The 17244-nt window shown below is 37.3% G+C and overlaps 3 protein-coding genes across 3 annotated transcripts; 2 read left to right on the forward strand and 1 right to left on the reverse strand.

Annotated features, from left to right (window-relative positions):
- Positions 1 to 388: 388 nt before the first annotated feature.
- Positions 389 to 6138, reverse strand: LOC135677320 (probable protein phosphatase 2C 55). Its single transcript, XM_065189517.1, has 5 exons — positions 5943 to 6138; positions 5088 to 5843; positions 3490 to 3814; positions 1687 to 1836; positions 389 to 821 (listed from the first exon to the last, which is right to left on the reverse strand). The coding sequence occupies exons 2-5, from the start codon at positions 5735 to 5737 to the stop codon at positions 528 to 530; spliced, it is 1419 nt and encodes a 472-aa protein (XP_065045589.1). The 5' UTR covers positions 5738 to 5843; positions 5943 to 6138; the 3' UTR covers positions 389 to 527.
- A 2944-nt stretch (positions 6139 to 9082) lies between these two features.
- Positions 9083 to 10171, forward strand: LOC103990076 (lectin). The gene is made up of 3 exons (XM_009409102.3): positions 9083 to 9282; positions 9432 to 9550; positions 9629 to 10171. The coding sequence occupies exons 1-3, from the start codon at positions 9121 to 9123 to the stop codon at positions 9999 to 10001; spliced, it is 654 nt and encodes a 217-aa protein (XP_009407377.2). The 5' UTR covers positions 9083 to 9120; the 3' UTR covers positions 10002 to 10171.
- Positions 10172 to 12080: 1909 nt separating this feature from the next.
- Positions 12081 to 16194, forward strand: LOC135677321 (PTI1-like tyrosine-protein kinase At3g15890). The gene is made up of 4 exons (XM_065189518.1): positions 12081 to 12460; positions 12920 to 13070; positions 14946 to 15208; positions 15296 to 16194. The coding sequence occupies exons 1-4, from the start codon at positions 12417 to 12419 to the stop codon at positions 15933 to 15935; spliced, it is 1098 nt and encodes a 365-aa protein (XP_065045590.1). The 5' UTR covers positions 12081 to 12416; the 3' UTR covers positions 15936 to 16194.
- The last annotated feature ends 1050 nt before the right edge of the window (positions 16195 to 17244 follow it).

Here is a 17244-nt window from a genome sequence, read left to right on the forward strand (position 1 = left end):
CATATTTTAGTTGCAAATTGTGCACTCAGCAAACTGGCAACTCTTATCTGCAGCAGCATATTATCTGAACTGGCTAATGAGCTAATCTATTTGCGTGGCTCAGTAAAACATGCACTACTGACACCTGACCTCGAGAAATGATTGCTCCATGTCTTCATTTATCCAGTCTTCAGAAGTAGAACAAAACCTTCTTTCGTTTCCTATATATACCTCACAGTCACGAACCAACAAAATCCATATTAGATACCATAATATGAATCATGGTAACAGTGTGAAGGTCTTGGATAACTCAAGACTCTCCCGGATAATCTTTGTAAGTTCACGTATTGCTCTAACTCCAGGTTGAGTCACCCATTTGCTCTGAAGAACTGATAGATAGAACCTAAACTAAAAAGGAAGAAAAATTATCGATTAAAGCATTCAATTTTCTCGTATCTAAACTTTGATACAGCAATGAGAAATTATGCAGATATCCATAGTAGTTTCCAGAACCAGGAGCTGTAAAATCTGTGAGATGAGTGTTCCCATTAAGCATCAGATGCAGTGACGTGGGAGACGACAACAGTAATGTCATCAAGTTTGCCTCCATAGTATCGATATCCAGCATCTTGGGCAGCAGTTGAAAAAGGAGTTTGCCGGTTTTTATCTAGTGCTCGCTGTCGTGCAAGTGCAGCTATCTTCTGAGCTGTTACCTGAGGCCCCAGGCCAGCTCTTGTGGCATGGACGACAACAGCCGTAATTTCATTATTGTACAAGTTATCAAACAGTCCATCCGTTCCAGCAATGATGACATCACCAGACGCAACAAGAAAGGTAAACACCTAGAATGAAAATAAAAGAATAATTAGTTTTTGCTTGAATTGTGTCAATAGCAAGCATTATAAGCACACTAATAAGCAAGCTCTACAAACCTTACTCAGGACTAAATAGAGATTTTTGAAGAAAAAGGACCCCAGTTTAACTCGTGATAGAAAAAAAGAAGAGTTAAAGACAGACATATAAAAGTTGTGGATATGATCATGAAACGGAGAAGATGTTGCTATTAATGAATTTGCTATTTGTTGCAGCTCTAGTGTTGGTCATTTATCAACATTGTTGTAATGTTAATTCACCAACATACAAGACAGAAACAAAGAATGTGAGAGAACAAAAGAAAACGTATCTCTTAATCTCTTACAAAACTTGGACATGTACATAAAGGAAGATGTTAAGAAATTGAATATCAATACCAAGGTTCACAAAACTTCCTGGTACAGTCCGGTATTCGACCAGTTATTGGGTACATGGACTAGGGTAAACCTATAAGGAGTGACACACCACCCAGTATGCCTGGCACTGGAGCTGTACCACCCAGTACTTTGTCAGCTTAAGCTATTATCCCTTTTAGTTCATTTTAGCTTCTAGTGTCCATTTTTTTACATGTTCCTATAGAATGAAATCACAAGTTTAAAGGTTTGTTTGGAGAAATATAAGTGTTAAACTATGACAGATTACTCATGATACCAAGCACTCGTTATCAATTAAAATTATCCCAGAACCCAATAGATACATTATTACACTTCACTAGAATAACAGGAGAAGCCATGATATCAAGCACTCATTATCAACTAAAACTGTCCCAGAACCCAATAGATATATTATTGCACTTCACTAGAATAACAGGAGAAGCCATTGAAACCAACTAACCTGTGCAGCACTGGGGAGATCACTGCCATTACCACTCTCAAGCTGATAAGTGAAATTGAAATCATGCTGTTGTACAGGTGACCTAATGATCGTGCACCCATCTCTCACAACTATGAAGCCACTATCTCCTAGATTGATTGCATGAATGCCCTGCAAATAGAAAAAAAAAATGAATAGCCATAAAAATTTCATAATTGTAGAAAAAAAAGCAAAATATATGAGTTTATTTTTATAATACGCTTGCAGGTTTCATAATTCATGATAACAAAATGGTGAGACAATTTAGTAAGGCATTTCAACTACAATTTTATGCATCTGCACAGCATTATCTTGGGCTAGGTTTGAGAACGTGTTGTATATGATGGAAAATAGATGCATCAATGATTTTAATGTTATGCCAAGAAAAAGTAATATTAATGTGTACCATGTAGCTTCATCTTGGATGTCGCTCATGTCATAATAATTGAGACCTAACAAATTGGCACTGTATATGATAGCAGAAGAATATCAGCTTCATGCTAACCGGAGGATACATATTAATCTCTAGAAGTGAAATATATATCATCTGGCAATACCTACCAGAATGATACATCAGTTTGGCTAACACTAATATAGAGAGACTAAAAAAATCATATATTTAAATGTGTTTCAGGTAAGTTGCAGATGGATCAGACAAAATATCCATATGTAATGTTTTATGTTCATTAATTGTGCTAAAGGCACACAATTAGAGAACTAGAGTGAGTAATAGTTCTTTCATCTTTTGAAAAGATTTTTCTTGTATTAGGAATCACAGTTAAAAATTTCAATCTGGAGCCTTACAATCTATGCCGTAATGGACTTATTATATGCAAACCTTGAAATGTACCAAGAGCATCCTGCCAAATGAGACTGTTGACCTCTCTTCCCCTACCTGTTCTCAATCCACTGAGGGTGTCTAAGGCAAGCTTGATATCAAGTATATTGATAAATGCGTTCAATCACCACCAAACAAAAAACACTTACAATTATTTAGAGTAAAACTAACGTAATCCTAGCCAACTCCTTGCTTGTTCCGTTACATCCACCCAAAATTATTCCAACATCCATCTGTGCAAGTTGAGGCCCTAAATCTTATACTCTAAATCAATCACCATTTTCCATCCATCTTCTACGAAATCTGAAATGGTCCCTCATGCATTCTCTATTTTTCTAATTAAGTTTGAAATCATTGTTCAATATGTGACCTTTGAATAAAAAGAATCTATCCTCAAGTTTAAATCAACAATTAACTTGTAATCCCAATTTGTTTATATTTGTCAATACAGGGATGGAAGGTGAAATATAATTGGATCACCATTGCTAATAGAAAACATGATAAACAGAATGAAAAACAACTAGAGCGCAATGCTAAAAAATATGAACCTGATTAAACCAGAAGAGAAAAGTAAATGCAGGAACAGTACTATGACAAAAATGATCCTTTGGGTCTTAAAAGGCACAATAGTGAAAAAAATCAAAACTGCTTAATAAAATCTACATAAACAAAAATGTATTGGAGAAACAGTACCATGACAGAGAAACAAACAAATCAACGATACAGGGAGTATGTTTAATGCAAATGGACATGGCAAAAAATAAGCTGAACAATACAGAACAATATTTTTATTTAAACTATATCTAAGGAAACAGAATAAATTTAAAATACTTGTGCTAATAAACCATGGCATTGGAAAATAAAGCAATGTGAGATTTGTTGGAAATAAATGTTATTAACTGATAAGTTTACAAGGAAAGACAGATCAAAAATAAAAATGTAAGTACCTGGTCAGTGAGTGCAATGATGCATGCTGTCGAAGATCCCCTGGCTTTAGTTATTGAGTAGGCTTTATCAAGAACCCTTGCAGGATTGACACTGCCTTTTGGCTCTTCTTGAATCGCGTTTACTGAATTAGACATAAGTTCTCTGGCATACTGTCCTGCATCAACACCAAGATCAGCCCAACCACCAACACCATCTGCCACACCAATGACTTGCTCATTAACACAAATAAAATGAGCATCCTCTCCTCCAGTTTCCTCCTTCTTAGGGTGTGGTAGATAACAAGATCCAGAGAGCAGCTTTAAGAACTTGTCACCTAGAATTTTTCTGCAACAGAAATAGAAAATTATAAAAGTTGTAGTGATAGTTTCATCAGCAAGTTAATGCAAAAATAGAGGCGAAATCACCACCGAAGACTTTCTTTAACAAACTTCTTTAAGAGGTGAAAAAAAGTATTAGAAAAGAACAGAAACTTAAAGAAAATTTGGAAGAATATCTTCCAACAAATGATGATGGACAATCCAACTACATTGGAAAAAAATAGAAGCAATTGTAAACTATGAAACAAGCATCTCCTAACACCCTGAATGATTATTGTTAGTGCTAGTCAATTAAGACAGACAAAAAGAATTACATTGGAAAAATAGAGGCAATTGTAAACTATGAAACAGGCATCTCTTAACACCCTGAATGATTATTTGTTAGTGCTAGTCATTAAGAAAGAGACAAAAAGGTAATACAGGAACAAAACATAACATTTCTAATAGACTGGTATGATACATATTTTTAAATATGATGCTAATGAGCAATATTAGATGATAAGTTGATGAGAAGCTTTGGAAATTAAAATAAAAACACTTCTTGAAGCTCAACCAAGGATCATCATGCATTTGACAGTGAACCTGTTCCTCCCTTTTCTGTAACCTAGAAAAAAGAAAAGGTGGGACCAAACAAAGAGCTAACAGCACAGACAAGGATGGATTTGTGAACAGAAATTATTATCCAAGGTCTTAAATACCAGTCGCACTGGTTACTGCCACTATCAAAGCATATTGCTTGCTCCAACTGGTACTTATATATTTGTTATTCTTTTTCGATGATCCTGCACATTATAGATCAGTGTTACCTAACATACCAATACTCTACCAATCTGACAAGGTGGATTGGACTGAGATTTTTTTAATTTTGTATTATGTTGTGGTGAATTTATTATCATTCTAGTGAATCCTTTTTTTCCTAAAAGAATCACATTTGTTTTTTAAACCAGTTTTAAGACCTATAATCAAAGATATTGGTATGTGACCAACAAGGCGCTGGTACATGAGAGGGTCTAATAAACATAAGTGATAAGACAAGTCAGTATATCCTGCATAACCAGAATCATAAATTATCATGTTTAACCATGTGATGAACCATTGGTTGGCCTTTAGTGATCCGTACAACATATAATGACAGGAGGATGACAGGCATCAGTGACTAAAAAATGTGTTGTGCTGCAATAGAATAGCAATATACAAATCATGAATTCTTAAATCGCAGCTAACCTAGTAAGCAGGCCAAGTAGTATGAAAATGAAAGTGGAAAATGTCCAGTAACATACTGTTCAGAGTTGAGATCAGGAGTCTGAAGCTGCTCCTCATGCATGGCTGCATCAAAGGATACATCAGGAGCCACCCCCGCAGAGTAAGGTGCCGTACATGATGTCTGATAATCTTGACTCCCCGGATCCACCAAGGATTTCGATCTCCAATTCAACCCATATGCATTAGACCAGAAACACTTGTAGATCATATTAGTACCCCAAGGTTCCCGATTTTTCAAGCTTCCACTCGCTCTCCTGCAGTGGTCAAGGCCCTTGTAGCTATAACCAATATCGACCCGCATCACACCGCTCAGACCATTCCCAGATCTGGCGTTATCCTTCGCCAGGTGCCTGGCGAAGGAATCGGACCCTCGCAAGAAAGCGCTGCTGGCGGACATTATGTTCCACCGAAACGGAAACCTCTGCGCCGGCTGCGAAAGCTGGTTATTGACGCTCCTAAGGAGCGTCCCGATGCCGGATTGAGTGGCACGACGGTCGCAGTCGCTGGAGGACGGCCTCGAGAGGAGATGGAAGCCGGAGCCGAGCGCGGAGAAGGGCTCGGAGAGGACGAAGCAGGTGTTCCCGAACAAGAAGCTCCGTCCGCGGCTGCGCAGGAGTTCGGACGAGGTCTGCAGCCCTTTGTGCTTCGGCAAGTAGGTCGATGGCATCCTCTATTACCCTCGCAAGATGGGAGAGCAGCACAACAACACCGGAGATCTCATCACCGTCGGCTCTATCTGGTCCAATTTTAATGGGGCGCGAATCGGATCAACCCTGATGAGGAAAATAAAGATTGCAGCTGAACAGTATAACCAAAAAACCGAATAGCAGAAAAATTAAATGAAAATTTCAAAACAAGAAGTTCAAGATTACCTGCTATCTTGACGACATCCTCCATCTCCCTCCTCCTCCTCCTCCTCCTCTCTCGGAGTCTATCTCCATCTATTTCGAATTGAAGGCAAGGAATGAAGAAAGGAAAGGAAAGGCGAGGAGAGGAGAGTTGGGTTTGGGATAATTTGAGGTGGAGGCGCAATGAAGACGGGTGGAGAAGCGACGAGAGGAGGGAGAGGGGACGGATAAAGCGAGCGTATTATATATATCCCTCCTTCCGTTAACTATATTTAGCGTCCGTCAAAAAAATCATAGCCGAGTCTACGGTCCTTATAAACGTGTCGCATTTCTAATCACCAACGAGTCGTGCTTTAAACGCCTCACCTACGTCGGCATCTACCTACCCTGTGATTGGAGACAAAAGTGGGTCTCCTCCTTTGCCCCCATCTATTGATAATAACAGAGCCGGTACATCGCCGAGGAACTGGGGCTCTGGTTGGAAGTGTTGCTCATCGTGCGTCTCCAAACTAGTTCGCCGCCACCCACCTTCCTCCACGGACGGAGACAGACGTGGGCCCCGAAGCGCGTCCCACCAGAGCTCCGTTTCTGTCTAATAAAACCCAGGTGAAACCATCGGCCACGTTCAACATCTCGATCTCAATTATTGTACGTTTTCCTATAGTTTTATTTTTCCTGCTAGAAAATATATAAATCGTACGTTTTCTTATCTTAGTTTTATATTATATATATATATATATATATATATATATATATATTATTAAACTCTCTTTCTCCCTTCGATATGACCTCTTCCTTTCTATACGACCTTCTCTAATATATTTCTTTTAAATCTTTATTAAGAGTTTATAGATATTACTTAACAAGAAAGACGGTCTCTTTGAGGAAAAAAAACAAAGATTTCGGAAAAGTAATTATCATATATTTTAAGGTTTTCTTTGGTTGTCAAAGAAATTATCATATGCCAAAGAAATGTTAAAAAAATCTAGGCTATCGATCTTAATTTTTTATAATAATAAAATATTACAATCTTCGAGTACTAAGATCGAACTAGACTCGAGCTTGATAGGTCAATTAGCCTTTTAAGTTCGTTTAGCCTAAATCATTGACAAAAATATTTAAACTAAAGTCGATAGTAGTATGCTTATCAAACCCTTATAAGTCAATTTTAATCTTGTCTACCTCCGATGTTGGCTAATCAAAGTGTTTCAATATGTAATCACCAATATTTTTTCTCTTAATATAAATTAATTATTCTAAATATATATTATTTTATTTAAATTATTAACTCTCTTGTTTGTGAGTGAAGCTCAACCTAGTCTACGAAGTTAGGCCCACCCAACTATGTGATTAGCGCTAGACACATCATCGTTTCTCTATCTAGCACATTGTACCTCAACCTAACATATTACATGGGACAAGCACATGCTGCGTACATGACCTGTTCAAGACTCAAGAGGGTTCGTTTGATTTAAATTAGCACTGTACGACATAGTCTAATTTTCTCTCCCTTTACTAGTTTGAGCTTATTAATTGATTGAATTAGATAGGCTTGATTGGATAAAGTTGGTTTAGGATGATTCCAAACCAACTTGACTGGTTAACGCCTGCTTGATCTTATCAAAATTAATTAAATCTAAATTAGACTAGTCTAGGGTGATTCCAAACTGATTCTTATAAGGATTTGAGATTGGCTATGTGAAGTCCTAATTGATTAAGTTAGTTCAAGTCAATTGAGTTATTCCAATTAGGATTCTGATTGATTGAAGACCATTGAGAGATCGATTTGATGAACTTAAAAGTTTTATCTAATTGTATCATTTGAAAATGATTATTAATTTTTTATTTTTTAAATTTATAATATTGATATATTTGTTACCATATAATATATATGTGACTATACTATTGGTTCATATTGGAAATGCAACATATTAAAGGAGCTATAGCCCCATCACGGTGTGAAGCCACCGATGGATATAGTCTAGCAAACCATATATCAATCATGGTTTCTCATAATATTTTATCATACTATTTCTTAGATGTATGTGTGAATGAATGGATGAATAAATGAATGATCATGATTGTTTATAGATCCCTGCTAAGTGTCGATAGGGTGATTCCCTATCTACGTGACGGTTAGATAATTCCTCTATCAATTGTTGAGAAAAATGTGTCCTCACTTGGGTTGGTGAAAGATACCACTCTATCCGCCCGCTATCGGGAGTATGATATAGGTTCTCTCCATCTGTTACCAAAATGAATCCATCTCATAGAGTATATCTCTCAATTCATTGTTGGAAGAGTACACCATCAAGTGTGATATACGTTTTTGTTATATGATTATTATATATGTGTTGCATGTAACTAATGCATTATTATTTTTATTATATAATAATAATTATTTTTTTAATGTATGAGTTTTATAATGGATCGATATATTATTATTTCATATTAAATTATTTATATTTATATATTATGAATATTGAAGGTTATTTTTATGATTTTTCAAAGATCTTACTAATATTTATGATTGCTGATATATTTTTATCTTATATTTTTTTAAGTAACCTATTACTTTATAATATCTGAAGTTTCGATGAAAGAAATTTGTTTGTCACTTATGACTCTACCAATTTTTTAATTAATAAAATATTTATTAATATAAAGACATGAATTTGAATATAGAATGAAAAAAAAAGAGTATAAATAAGAATAATAAAAATGATGATTTATTATTTTTTTATAAATCAGGGACGCGACAGAAATGGCAAAAGCCGAAGAGAATATGTGCTGATTAGAAATGTCTGTTGGAAGTCAAACACAATGTTACAATTGTGCGGTCTAGTGGAGATCGACTAATACATGACTTCTTCATCCTACTTTCCTGGGAATATTAGAGTGCAGAATGATTTCGTCACGAAGTGGGCAATCAATCAGTCATAGACTTAAACTGATGAATAGTTCCTTTTTCTTTCTAGATGTTAAAAAGTAGATACACAGTGTGGCAGCAAAAAAGATGCTTAATTATGAGGACATTTGGCTTTAGAGATTCCTCCATATTAAACTTCCCGTAGAAGTATGCTAATCGTTTTCGTAATATGAATGATTCGTTGCCTGGGAATTACGATTTCTTGTCACTAGTTTTTCTATATAAACACCTGTTGGTGAAGGCTGCATCGGTAGGAAGAAGTGTTAGTAGGCAATGGGTGCTGTGTCATCACGAAGGAGAGAAGCTAAGGAGGATGCCAAAAACAAAGTTCCACACAAGTTTCAGGCCATCAGTGGGACGGCAGCAAACCCCTCCGTGGATGAGAGTCTCGAGGACCACATCTCCTCGGGCAGCTTCTTAAGCAACAACAGGAAGGTTAGCCACAGCATCTGTCCTCCTCGTTGTGATTAACATGCATCTAATTCTGAGGAGAAATCAATTTCTTCGTTTATTGTTTGTTTTATTCCTGTCAAGTTTGGAGAGGAAGAAAAACATTCAGCTGATGCATTTTGCATGTGATGCAGAAGTATTGGGTGGATGAGAAAACTGGGGCAAACTGCTTCGCTTTGGTTGCTAGAGACCTATCGATCACTTGGGGTGATGACCCAAGATACTGGCAGTGGCTTCCGATGAAAGAAGCAGGGTAATCTTTTCCTCCCTCACTGTAATTTTCTTCCAAGCAAGACACCGAGAATGAACAGTTGTTCGTGTTGTTCGTCAGGGAAGTGGAGATCGAAGTGGCATCACTGAAACAGGTGTGTTGGCTGGAAATCCATGGAAAGCTTGAGATGTCTCATCTTACACCTGCGGTCACGTACGATATCTTCTTCGAAGTGATGATAAGCAAGGAAACTGCTTCTGGCTGGGGAACACCGGTGAATCTGAGGGTGAAGTTCCCCGACGGAAGAGTTGAAGAGCACAAGGAGAGCCTGCTAGAGAAACCTAGAGGACGGTGGATTGCTCTTACAGTGTGCAAGCTCAAGACACGCCCCGAAGCAGCAGGAGAAATGGAGATCTCCTTGCTCGAGTGCGAAAGTGGACAGTGGAAGCGAGGCCTCATCGTTAAAGGTGTCATCGTTCGCCCCACGAACTGATTCGTCTGATTTCTATTAGTATTCTGTATGATGAGTGAAGCGTGCATGAAATGTTATCACCTTCTGTTGTGACTTGCTGAACGTAGAAACTGATGACCCACAAAATAAGAACAGGAAAGATGAAGATTAGAGGCGAAGAAGAATATTCTTCTCTCTCTTCTTTTGTTGAACGTAAAGCTCTAATCCTTCCCAACTACTAAATCGCAATCAATTTAAATTCGATGGGAGGATAAACTAAAAATATTGTTTTGTGCATTTTTAATAATGTAAAAAATCTATATTATTATATTTGAAGGGAATATGTACGTAATAATTACGATATTAAAAAAAAAGTATTTTATTTATTCAATATGGTTTTTATATTTGTGCATGGACCGATTTCATTTATCTAATGTGCTATCCAGATATGTGTGGGCTCACAAACATAAACTAAACGAAAGTTGTAGCAATATTATATCATTTAAATGATTAATGGACACGTATTATTCATTATTTTTATTTTGGATGATGACTAGTTTGGATGTCGCATTAGATAAAAATGTTCTTATGCCTACACATCGAGGACTGCTTGTGACCAAGAATGGATTCATAAGAGGAGAGTATGTGTGGCCCACCCACCCTTAACTTCTTCCCCCTCATGAGTTGAGCAAGAAATCTAACACAAAAGTTGTATTTTCCGAATATTGCTTTGTCGGGGAGTCTAAAATGTTTGAAGAATTTTGATATAGATGTTAAAGAATCCAAGAACTTGTATTGCAGGAAACATGTAACCGGATATATATAATTAAATATAGTAAATTATTTTTATGTTTATCCCTCGATTTAACTATACTGTATATCCATATAAATACTCTTAAACCTACATATATGTTCTTGTCGCCAATATTTATGTATTTTATGAGTCTCTTGTAATGGTAAGACTTTTAGGGATATTTCATGTGTTTAAATATTTAAATTTTGATTTTTTTTTTTCAATTTAAACTAGTAGTTGAGAATCATGCTTAGTATTTGTCATGTTGATTATATTTAGATGAAAATTAATGACACAGATATATAGCCATGTAGCTTATTATATTTAACTCATATATTTTATAAAATCTCAAAACTTCGTATATATTCATTCAAAAATAAATAATTTCTCGAAAGCTCTTATATTGAAAATGGCAAATGATGACCGATTAACTGGGACTAGAAAGAGAGTTCATAAGACTTCGACTCTCCTGTAAAAATAAATAATGATCGATTATCTAGTTCATAATACTAGAATATGAGTTCATAAATTCAGCACTAAAACCTACTTATGATGATAAATAATGATTTATCATATGTTGGTATGATTAATCTACGTTAACTAATTATCATATAACTATTAGTTGGAGCTATAATATTATTTAAAAAATAATATGATTGTGAAAATATTAGAAATATTTTAAATGGTTAAATATTTTTAAAACTATTATTTGACATTAATTATAGTTTTTATAAAGTTTATTATAAAGATGTTAACAAGATAGATATATGTGAAGGATATTCTACTTGGAGAGATATGTATATTAATATGTATATTAATATATCCAACAAGATAGATATATGTGAAGGATATTCTACTTGGAGAGATATGTGAAGTAAAATATCCAACAGTACAACCCCGTAGGATGTGAAGACCTATATTTTTCTTTTACCACTGTCACTTACCCGCGGATCATATCTCAAGGACGGGCCCATGGGACCGATTCTGTTCCCAATAAAAGAAAGGTAAGGTTATCGGGTAGCCTAAAAAGTAAAAAAGACATTTCTTATACGGTTCTCCTTCGGCTTGCTTGCGAAGATAAAAACTGTCATTCGAAACCGAGAAGCCACAAAATTAAATAGCAGTGCTTCAGCACCTCAGAAAAGAAACCCAACAACATACCTTAATCCGAAAATAACTAAGGGGAGAGGATCCATCCTGCGAGATCGATGGTCGGAATCGTAAGGGTATATTTATGGGTGTGGTTTGTCGGTGCCTGATGCATTTCTAAAAAATAATGATACCAATAAAGCGTCAACCACCGAAAGCTGTGTTCGGTGTGCTGTTAATTCTGCTCTTTCTTTCATTTGTGCCATGTCTTTTCCTCCGTCCCTGCGCTCCTTTGCGTTGTCTCTCTCGCTTTCGCCTTCCCAAACCCTCCTACCCTTACGGTCTCTCCCTCGCTCTCAAGATCGTATTTTTCACCTTGTATTCGATCTCCGTTTTCGGTCGTTCCAAGGCTACTCACTTGGCATGGCTTCTGCCGCATTGCTGGCAGAGAACGTGGTTCTGTTGATCTCCCACTCTTCGCTGTAGCCCAGAAAAGCAGAGCGCGGAGAGAGGAGAGAAGCGGGAAAGTTGGTGAAATTGGTTTGGTTTCATCGGAGCACTGGGAGATTTTTCAGATGGCTCTCTGTTCCTTCTTCTGCTGTGGGAAGACATCCGATAGGTGCGTTGTCTTTTGACATGTTACAGATTAGGCGTAACTTTGGATTGGATTCGGGTGAAGGTATATGAGTCAGTCGAAAAGCACTGTTTGTGCTTTTTTGGTGGTTTTAATGGTAGTACCACCTAGGCCGATAGTAATACCACCAAAGCCTTTATTTGTGGTCCCATTATAGTGGTAGTACTGGAGATCAGGTCTGGCCTGATCAGAAAATAAAGTAAGATTTATGTTTGTCCTGGCAATTTTCTTTTTAATAGTGTCCTAATTGGATATGGGCATACTTATCAAATATTTCTTCGATCCAGATTAAAACTTAAGGCTGTTTACATGTTTGCTGCTGGGTTCTACACATATTCTATATTTGCCCTCATGTTCTGGGAAACAAGGCGATCCGACTTTGGAGTGTCTTTGGTGCTTTTTTGGATGGTTTGATGACGAAAAGACTGCGGCTTTGGTATGTAGGAGGGATAAGCGGAAGAAGAATTCCTCAACTTGGAGGGTGTTCTCCTTAAAGGAGTTGCAGTCTGCCACCAACAACTTCAATTACGATAACAAGATCGGAGAAGGGGGATTCGGCAGTGTGTATTGGGGCCAGCTCTGGGACGGATCTCAGGTGATACGAGATCATGCCATCTCTGTTTCTTCATTGACCTCCTTTATTTGTTCGTTTAAATTTATCAGCCTTCAATATTAGATTACCGCTGCATGCTGTTGTTGGAGTTGATAAGATGATCGATTCAGGATTTTGATTTTGTGTGAGTTTGAATCGTTAGAAGAATTGCGCTCGGAATAAAGTGACTTCTCGTTGTTGAGAAATTCCAGGATTATGACTTCTATTTGGATCACAATCTTTGATATGGTTGTTAATCTTTCTAGTAGATAGTCTATTCTGAAGCAATGTGGGTCCTAAGTGACTGTTGGTTCGTAGTTCTCAAGATATAGTGGAGTTGATCTCTAGTGATAGGAATGAACTAATTGAGAAATGCTTGATAATTGAGGTGTGACCCATAAAATACGCTCTATACACTCGTTTGTTCTTCTTCATCATTCCTCAAGGAGCTTATTACTTACAATTGCTGAAGAAACCATCATGTCCCTTTTTTTTTTCCCTATTGGAGATCTATGGTCCAACCGAATCCTTCCTTTCATAAGAGCAACTAAGAGAATCTGGAATAATATATGCTCAAGTTGCTTATCGTCGCCCCACCAACATAAGGGAAAAGAAAGAAGAGGATACATAATTTATATTACAGATGACACCCATAACTGTAGATAGATTAATTAAAGCATTGCAATATCCCATGGTATAGGAGATGACATTCATGCATTTGTGGTGAAGTATTTCTTTTCAATCTGATGGGATCACAAGCTCTCTACTGTAATCTCATTATATTGTAGACTGTAGATTCAATCAAAGATTACTTTTCTGGAACTAAAGATGGCCACGGTAGATTGAGATCTTACAACCATTTGCATGTGAATTGGAGTCCAACTGGATCTTTTGATGTGATGAAGTTGGTAATCTTTTGAGGTTATAAATATATTTTTTTCTTTTTTTTCTTTTCTAATCAGTTGCTCATGTCTTTGTCTTCTCTGTGAGCCTCCCCTCCTTGTTCCAAAACCCAAAAAAAGAAAAATCTAAAAGCATCCTGGCATTTTCGTTGGCAGTACATGGAGCATGAAAATTTGAACAGTCAGTCTAGATGATACTTTAAGGCTCTTATTTCTTGTCACACAAGCTTTGAACTTTTTTCTGTAAAATTAAATTTTCATAGGATAGATATGCTACTTGATTATTATAATTTATAATATGATACATTGTAGTAAGCTAATAGAAACCAAATTTGCTAAAGAATGAAAAAATCTTATATGTTTGTGATACTTCAATAAATTTTCTTGTTACTGGAAGTGTGCTGTACTTGAATCTCTTTCTCGAGATTGACTACCTATTTCATGGCATATCCATATTTGGCACCTATTATAAATTCTAACCTTCTAATGATTTATATTTTCAAGGTCCATAACATTAAGCACTCTAGAATCATCTATTACCAACCAACATGAGGGTCTTCAGCCCATAGTAACTGAAGAGACACATTTGCCCCAAGGAAGAACTACTGAAGCATGACTCCACAATCATAGCATAATGACAAGTGATTAACTCTTTTCACTTCTTAGGAGATTTTGGTCATGCCTTCACCGACTGGTGGTGAAGAAGTTATACGTTGGTTGAATGAGTGAATTAAATTGTCGGTTACATGTAGATAGACTAGATTTACTTTGAGACGACGTGTGCATATTTTGAAACAAGTTGTCAGCTTTGACCGAATATTGTTCACCATGTTTCTCGAGTTGGTTCTTCTGTAAAATCTCTTCGCGGTAGTCCATTGGCTGCATAACAATGTCTGAAGTTTGATTTTCTTTTATTTTTGTTTATATATTTTATATAAAATACCAAATTTTGGGTTTTGCTTTTTTTTTTCCCCAGATTGCAGTCAAAAGATTAAAAGTCTGGAGCAACAAGGCTGAACTGCAATTTGCTGTTGAGGTTGAGATTTTGGGCAAAGTGAGGCATAAGAACCTCTTAAGTTTGCGAGGATACTGTGCTGAAGGACAAGAGCGTCTTATAGTTTGTGACTATCTGCCAAATCTCAGTCTAATCTCACATCTGCATGGACATAATTCAGCTGAGTGCCTTCTTGACTGGGACAGGAGAATGTCCATTGCCATAGGGTCAGCTGAGGGGATCGCGTAGGTCTACATACTCATGAACACCACCTTCAGTATTATTTTACATGTTTCCTGTTACATACCTTGATCCTTTTTCTTGTTTGACAGCTACCTTCACCACCATGCAACACCTCGTATAATCCATAGGGACATAAAAGCAAGCAACGTTTTGCTAGATACCAATTTCCAGGCACGAGTTGCTGATTTTGGCTTTGCCAAGCTCATCCCTGATGATGCAACTCATGTTACAACAAAGGTGAAAGGCACCCTTGGCTACCTTGCACCCGAGTATGCCATGTATGGAAAGGCCTCAGAGAGTTGTGATGTATATAGCTTTGGAGTAGTCCTTCTTGAGCTTGCTAGTGGAAAGAAGTCTATAGAGAAGCCAAGCCCAACAGTGAAGCTACCAATTACCGAGTGGGCTCTACCTTTGGCTAGGGAGAGAAAGTTCAAGGAAATTGCAGATCTGAAGCTCAAAGGGAACTATGCAGAGGCAGAACTGAAGAGAATGGTGCTCGTTGCTCTCATATGTGCGCAGAGCATGCCCGAAAAGAGACCAACAATGCTGGAGGTAGTGGACTTGCTTAAAGGGGAGTCCAAAGAGAACCTATCTGATTTGGAGAACGATGAAATGTTCAGGCCTGAGCCAGCTGGGATTTCTCAAGTACTGTCAGGTCCTAATGGTAGCTCCGATTTCATATCCGAAGAGAAGAATTCCGAAGCAAATGCAAATGAAATGGGCTTATAGATGCAAAGCATATCATCTCGTAATACATGCATGAACGAGTTACATGTCCAGATGGATCTTCCTCTTCTTCGGTTTGAGTGATGTATCTGCCTTCTGGTTTGAGAGTTTCCTGATTGTAAATGGAGTAATGCATTGAAGTTAATGTTTTGGTTGTCAGTGTTTTATGTTGGTTTTAAATTCTGAACTTAGATTGTTGCTCGAATACAAGGACATGATGATCTGAGTCAATATGATGCCAGTGGCATGGCACTTGCTCTTCTTTTTGTGCTGAGCAAGCTGTGTAAGAAGCATGTTCTTTGGAAAGATATAATTGGGCAATATGCAGCATTTTCTCTCCCCTCATCCCCCCTGCATAGCTTTGGTCCTTCATATGAAAGTATTATCATGCAACAGGGCATTTTGAGCCACTAGCCAACATGTGAATGAAAACTTTTAAGCATTCGTGAGGAATTGACCGAGTTTGAATGGCTTCTTCAGAAACACAACAATAGTTTCAGGTTCGGTTCAACAAAGAATGAGAGACTTTCTTTAAATTTCTTCTAGAAGTACAGGGATTCTTCAATCTGTGCCCGTTCCATGGCTAATGATTCTTCAAAGGAAAAAGCATCACATTCTGCAGAGCACCAAATCCTTTGCTAAAGTAAAAGAAAAGGAATGGTATGCAAGGAAAGAATATGGACATGGTATTCTTTTCCGACGACCCCATCTTGGACAAGGTCAAGGAAAGAATATGGACATGGCATGCAAGGAAGGGCATGAGGAGGAGTTGCAGTTGTTTGGGAGACTAAGCAGTGGTCTTCTGACATCAACATAACATATATTACACATCAAATTACCTCCTCTAAGTTGACTGCACTTTCTATTTGACGCCTTCAAATAAAATCGTCTACATGTTCAATTAATTTTGATGAGTTGGTTGCCGCCACAGCATCGGGTATTGTCCACATTCGACCGTGACAACAAGAGAGAGAGAGAAACTGAGAGAGAGAGAGACATTAATTGTGTTGATTCCCCTGGCCCGCGTGTGCTAGATATTTTAGGATGGAAAGAACCTTCTCTTGCCCTGTTTTGAGCAGTCTCCTAGTCTTGCTAGCTCGTGACATCAAAGATGGGAGAGAGTGGGTAGATGAATTAGAGACAGCTTAAGCAGCTTTTTCTCTGAATTAGATGGACTTCAGCTTTCTAATGTCCATGTTGAAAAGTATTGGAAGAAGCAGTTGGCAGGGGCTCTCACAAGAACTTGCTGATCAAAATTGGACTTTTAAGCTCCTCAACCACAAAATCTCAACAATTACACTAGTCATGAGTG

Source organism: Musa acuminata, chromosome BXJ1-6 (genome assembly GCF_036884655.1).
Source record: "Musa acuminata AAA Group cultivar baxijiao chromosome BXJ1-6, Cavendish_Baxijiao_AAA, whole genome shotgun sequence".
NCBI lineage: Eukaryota > Viridiplantae > Streptophyta > Magnoliopsida > Zingiberales > Musaceae > Musa > Musa acuminata.

What these genes read in the sequence shown, in the direction of transcription:
- LOC135677320 (XM_065189517.1), bottom strand. Translation starts at nt 5,737, where the DNA reads ATGCCATCGACCTACTTGCCGAAGCACAAAGGGCTGCAGACCTCGTCC. An exon ending in TCATTGCACTCACTGACCAG is followed by an intron (nt 1,837 to 3,489) that starts GTACTTACATTT and finishes TTCTATTTGCAG; the next exon opens with GGCATTCATGCAATCAATCT. An exon ending in ATCTCCCCAGTGCTGCACAG is followed by an intron (nt 822 to 1,686) that starts GTTAGTTGGTTT and finishes TTTTCATTCTAG; the next exon opens with GTGTTTACCTTTCTTGTTGC.
- LOC103990076 (XM_009409102.3), top strand. Translation starts at nt 9,121, where the DNA reads ATGGGTGCTGTGTCATCACGAAGGAGAGAAGCTAAGGAGGATGCCAAA. An exon ending in TCTTAAGCAACAACAGGAAG is followed by an intron (nt 9,283 to 9,431) that starts GTTAGCCACAGC and finishes CATGTGATGCAG; the next exon opens with AAGTATTGGGTGGATGAGAA. An exon ending in CTTCCGATGAAAGAAGCAGG is followed by an intron (nt 9,551 to 9,628) that starts GTAATCTTTTCC and finishes GTTGTTCGTCAG; the next exon opens with GGAAGTGGAGATCGAAGTGG.
- LOC135677321 (XM_065189518.1), top strand. Translation starts at nt 12,417, where the DNA reads ATGGCTCTCTGTTCCTTCTTCTGCTGTGGGAAGACATCCGATAG. An exon ending in AGCTCTGGGACGGATCTCAG is followed by an intron (nt 13,071 to 14,945) that starts GTGATACGAGAT and finishes TTTTTTCCCCAG; the next exon opens with ATTGCAGTCAAAAGATTAAA. An exon ending in GGGTCAGCTGAGGGGATCGC is followed by an intron (nt 15,209 to 15,295) that starts GTAGGTCTACAT and finishes CTTGTTTGACAG; the next exon opens with CTACCTTCACCACCATGCAA.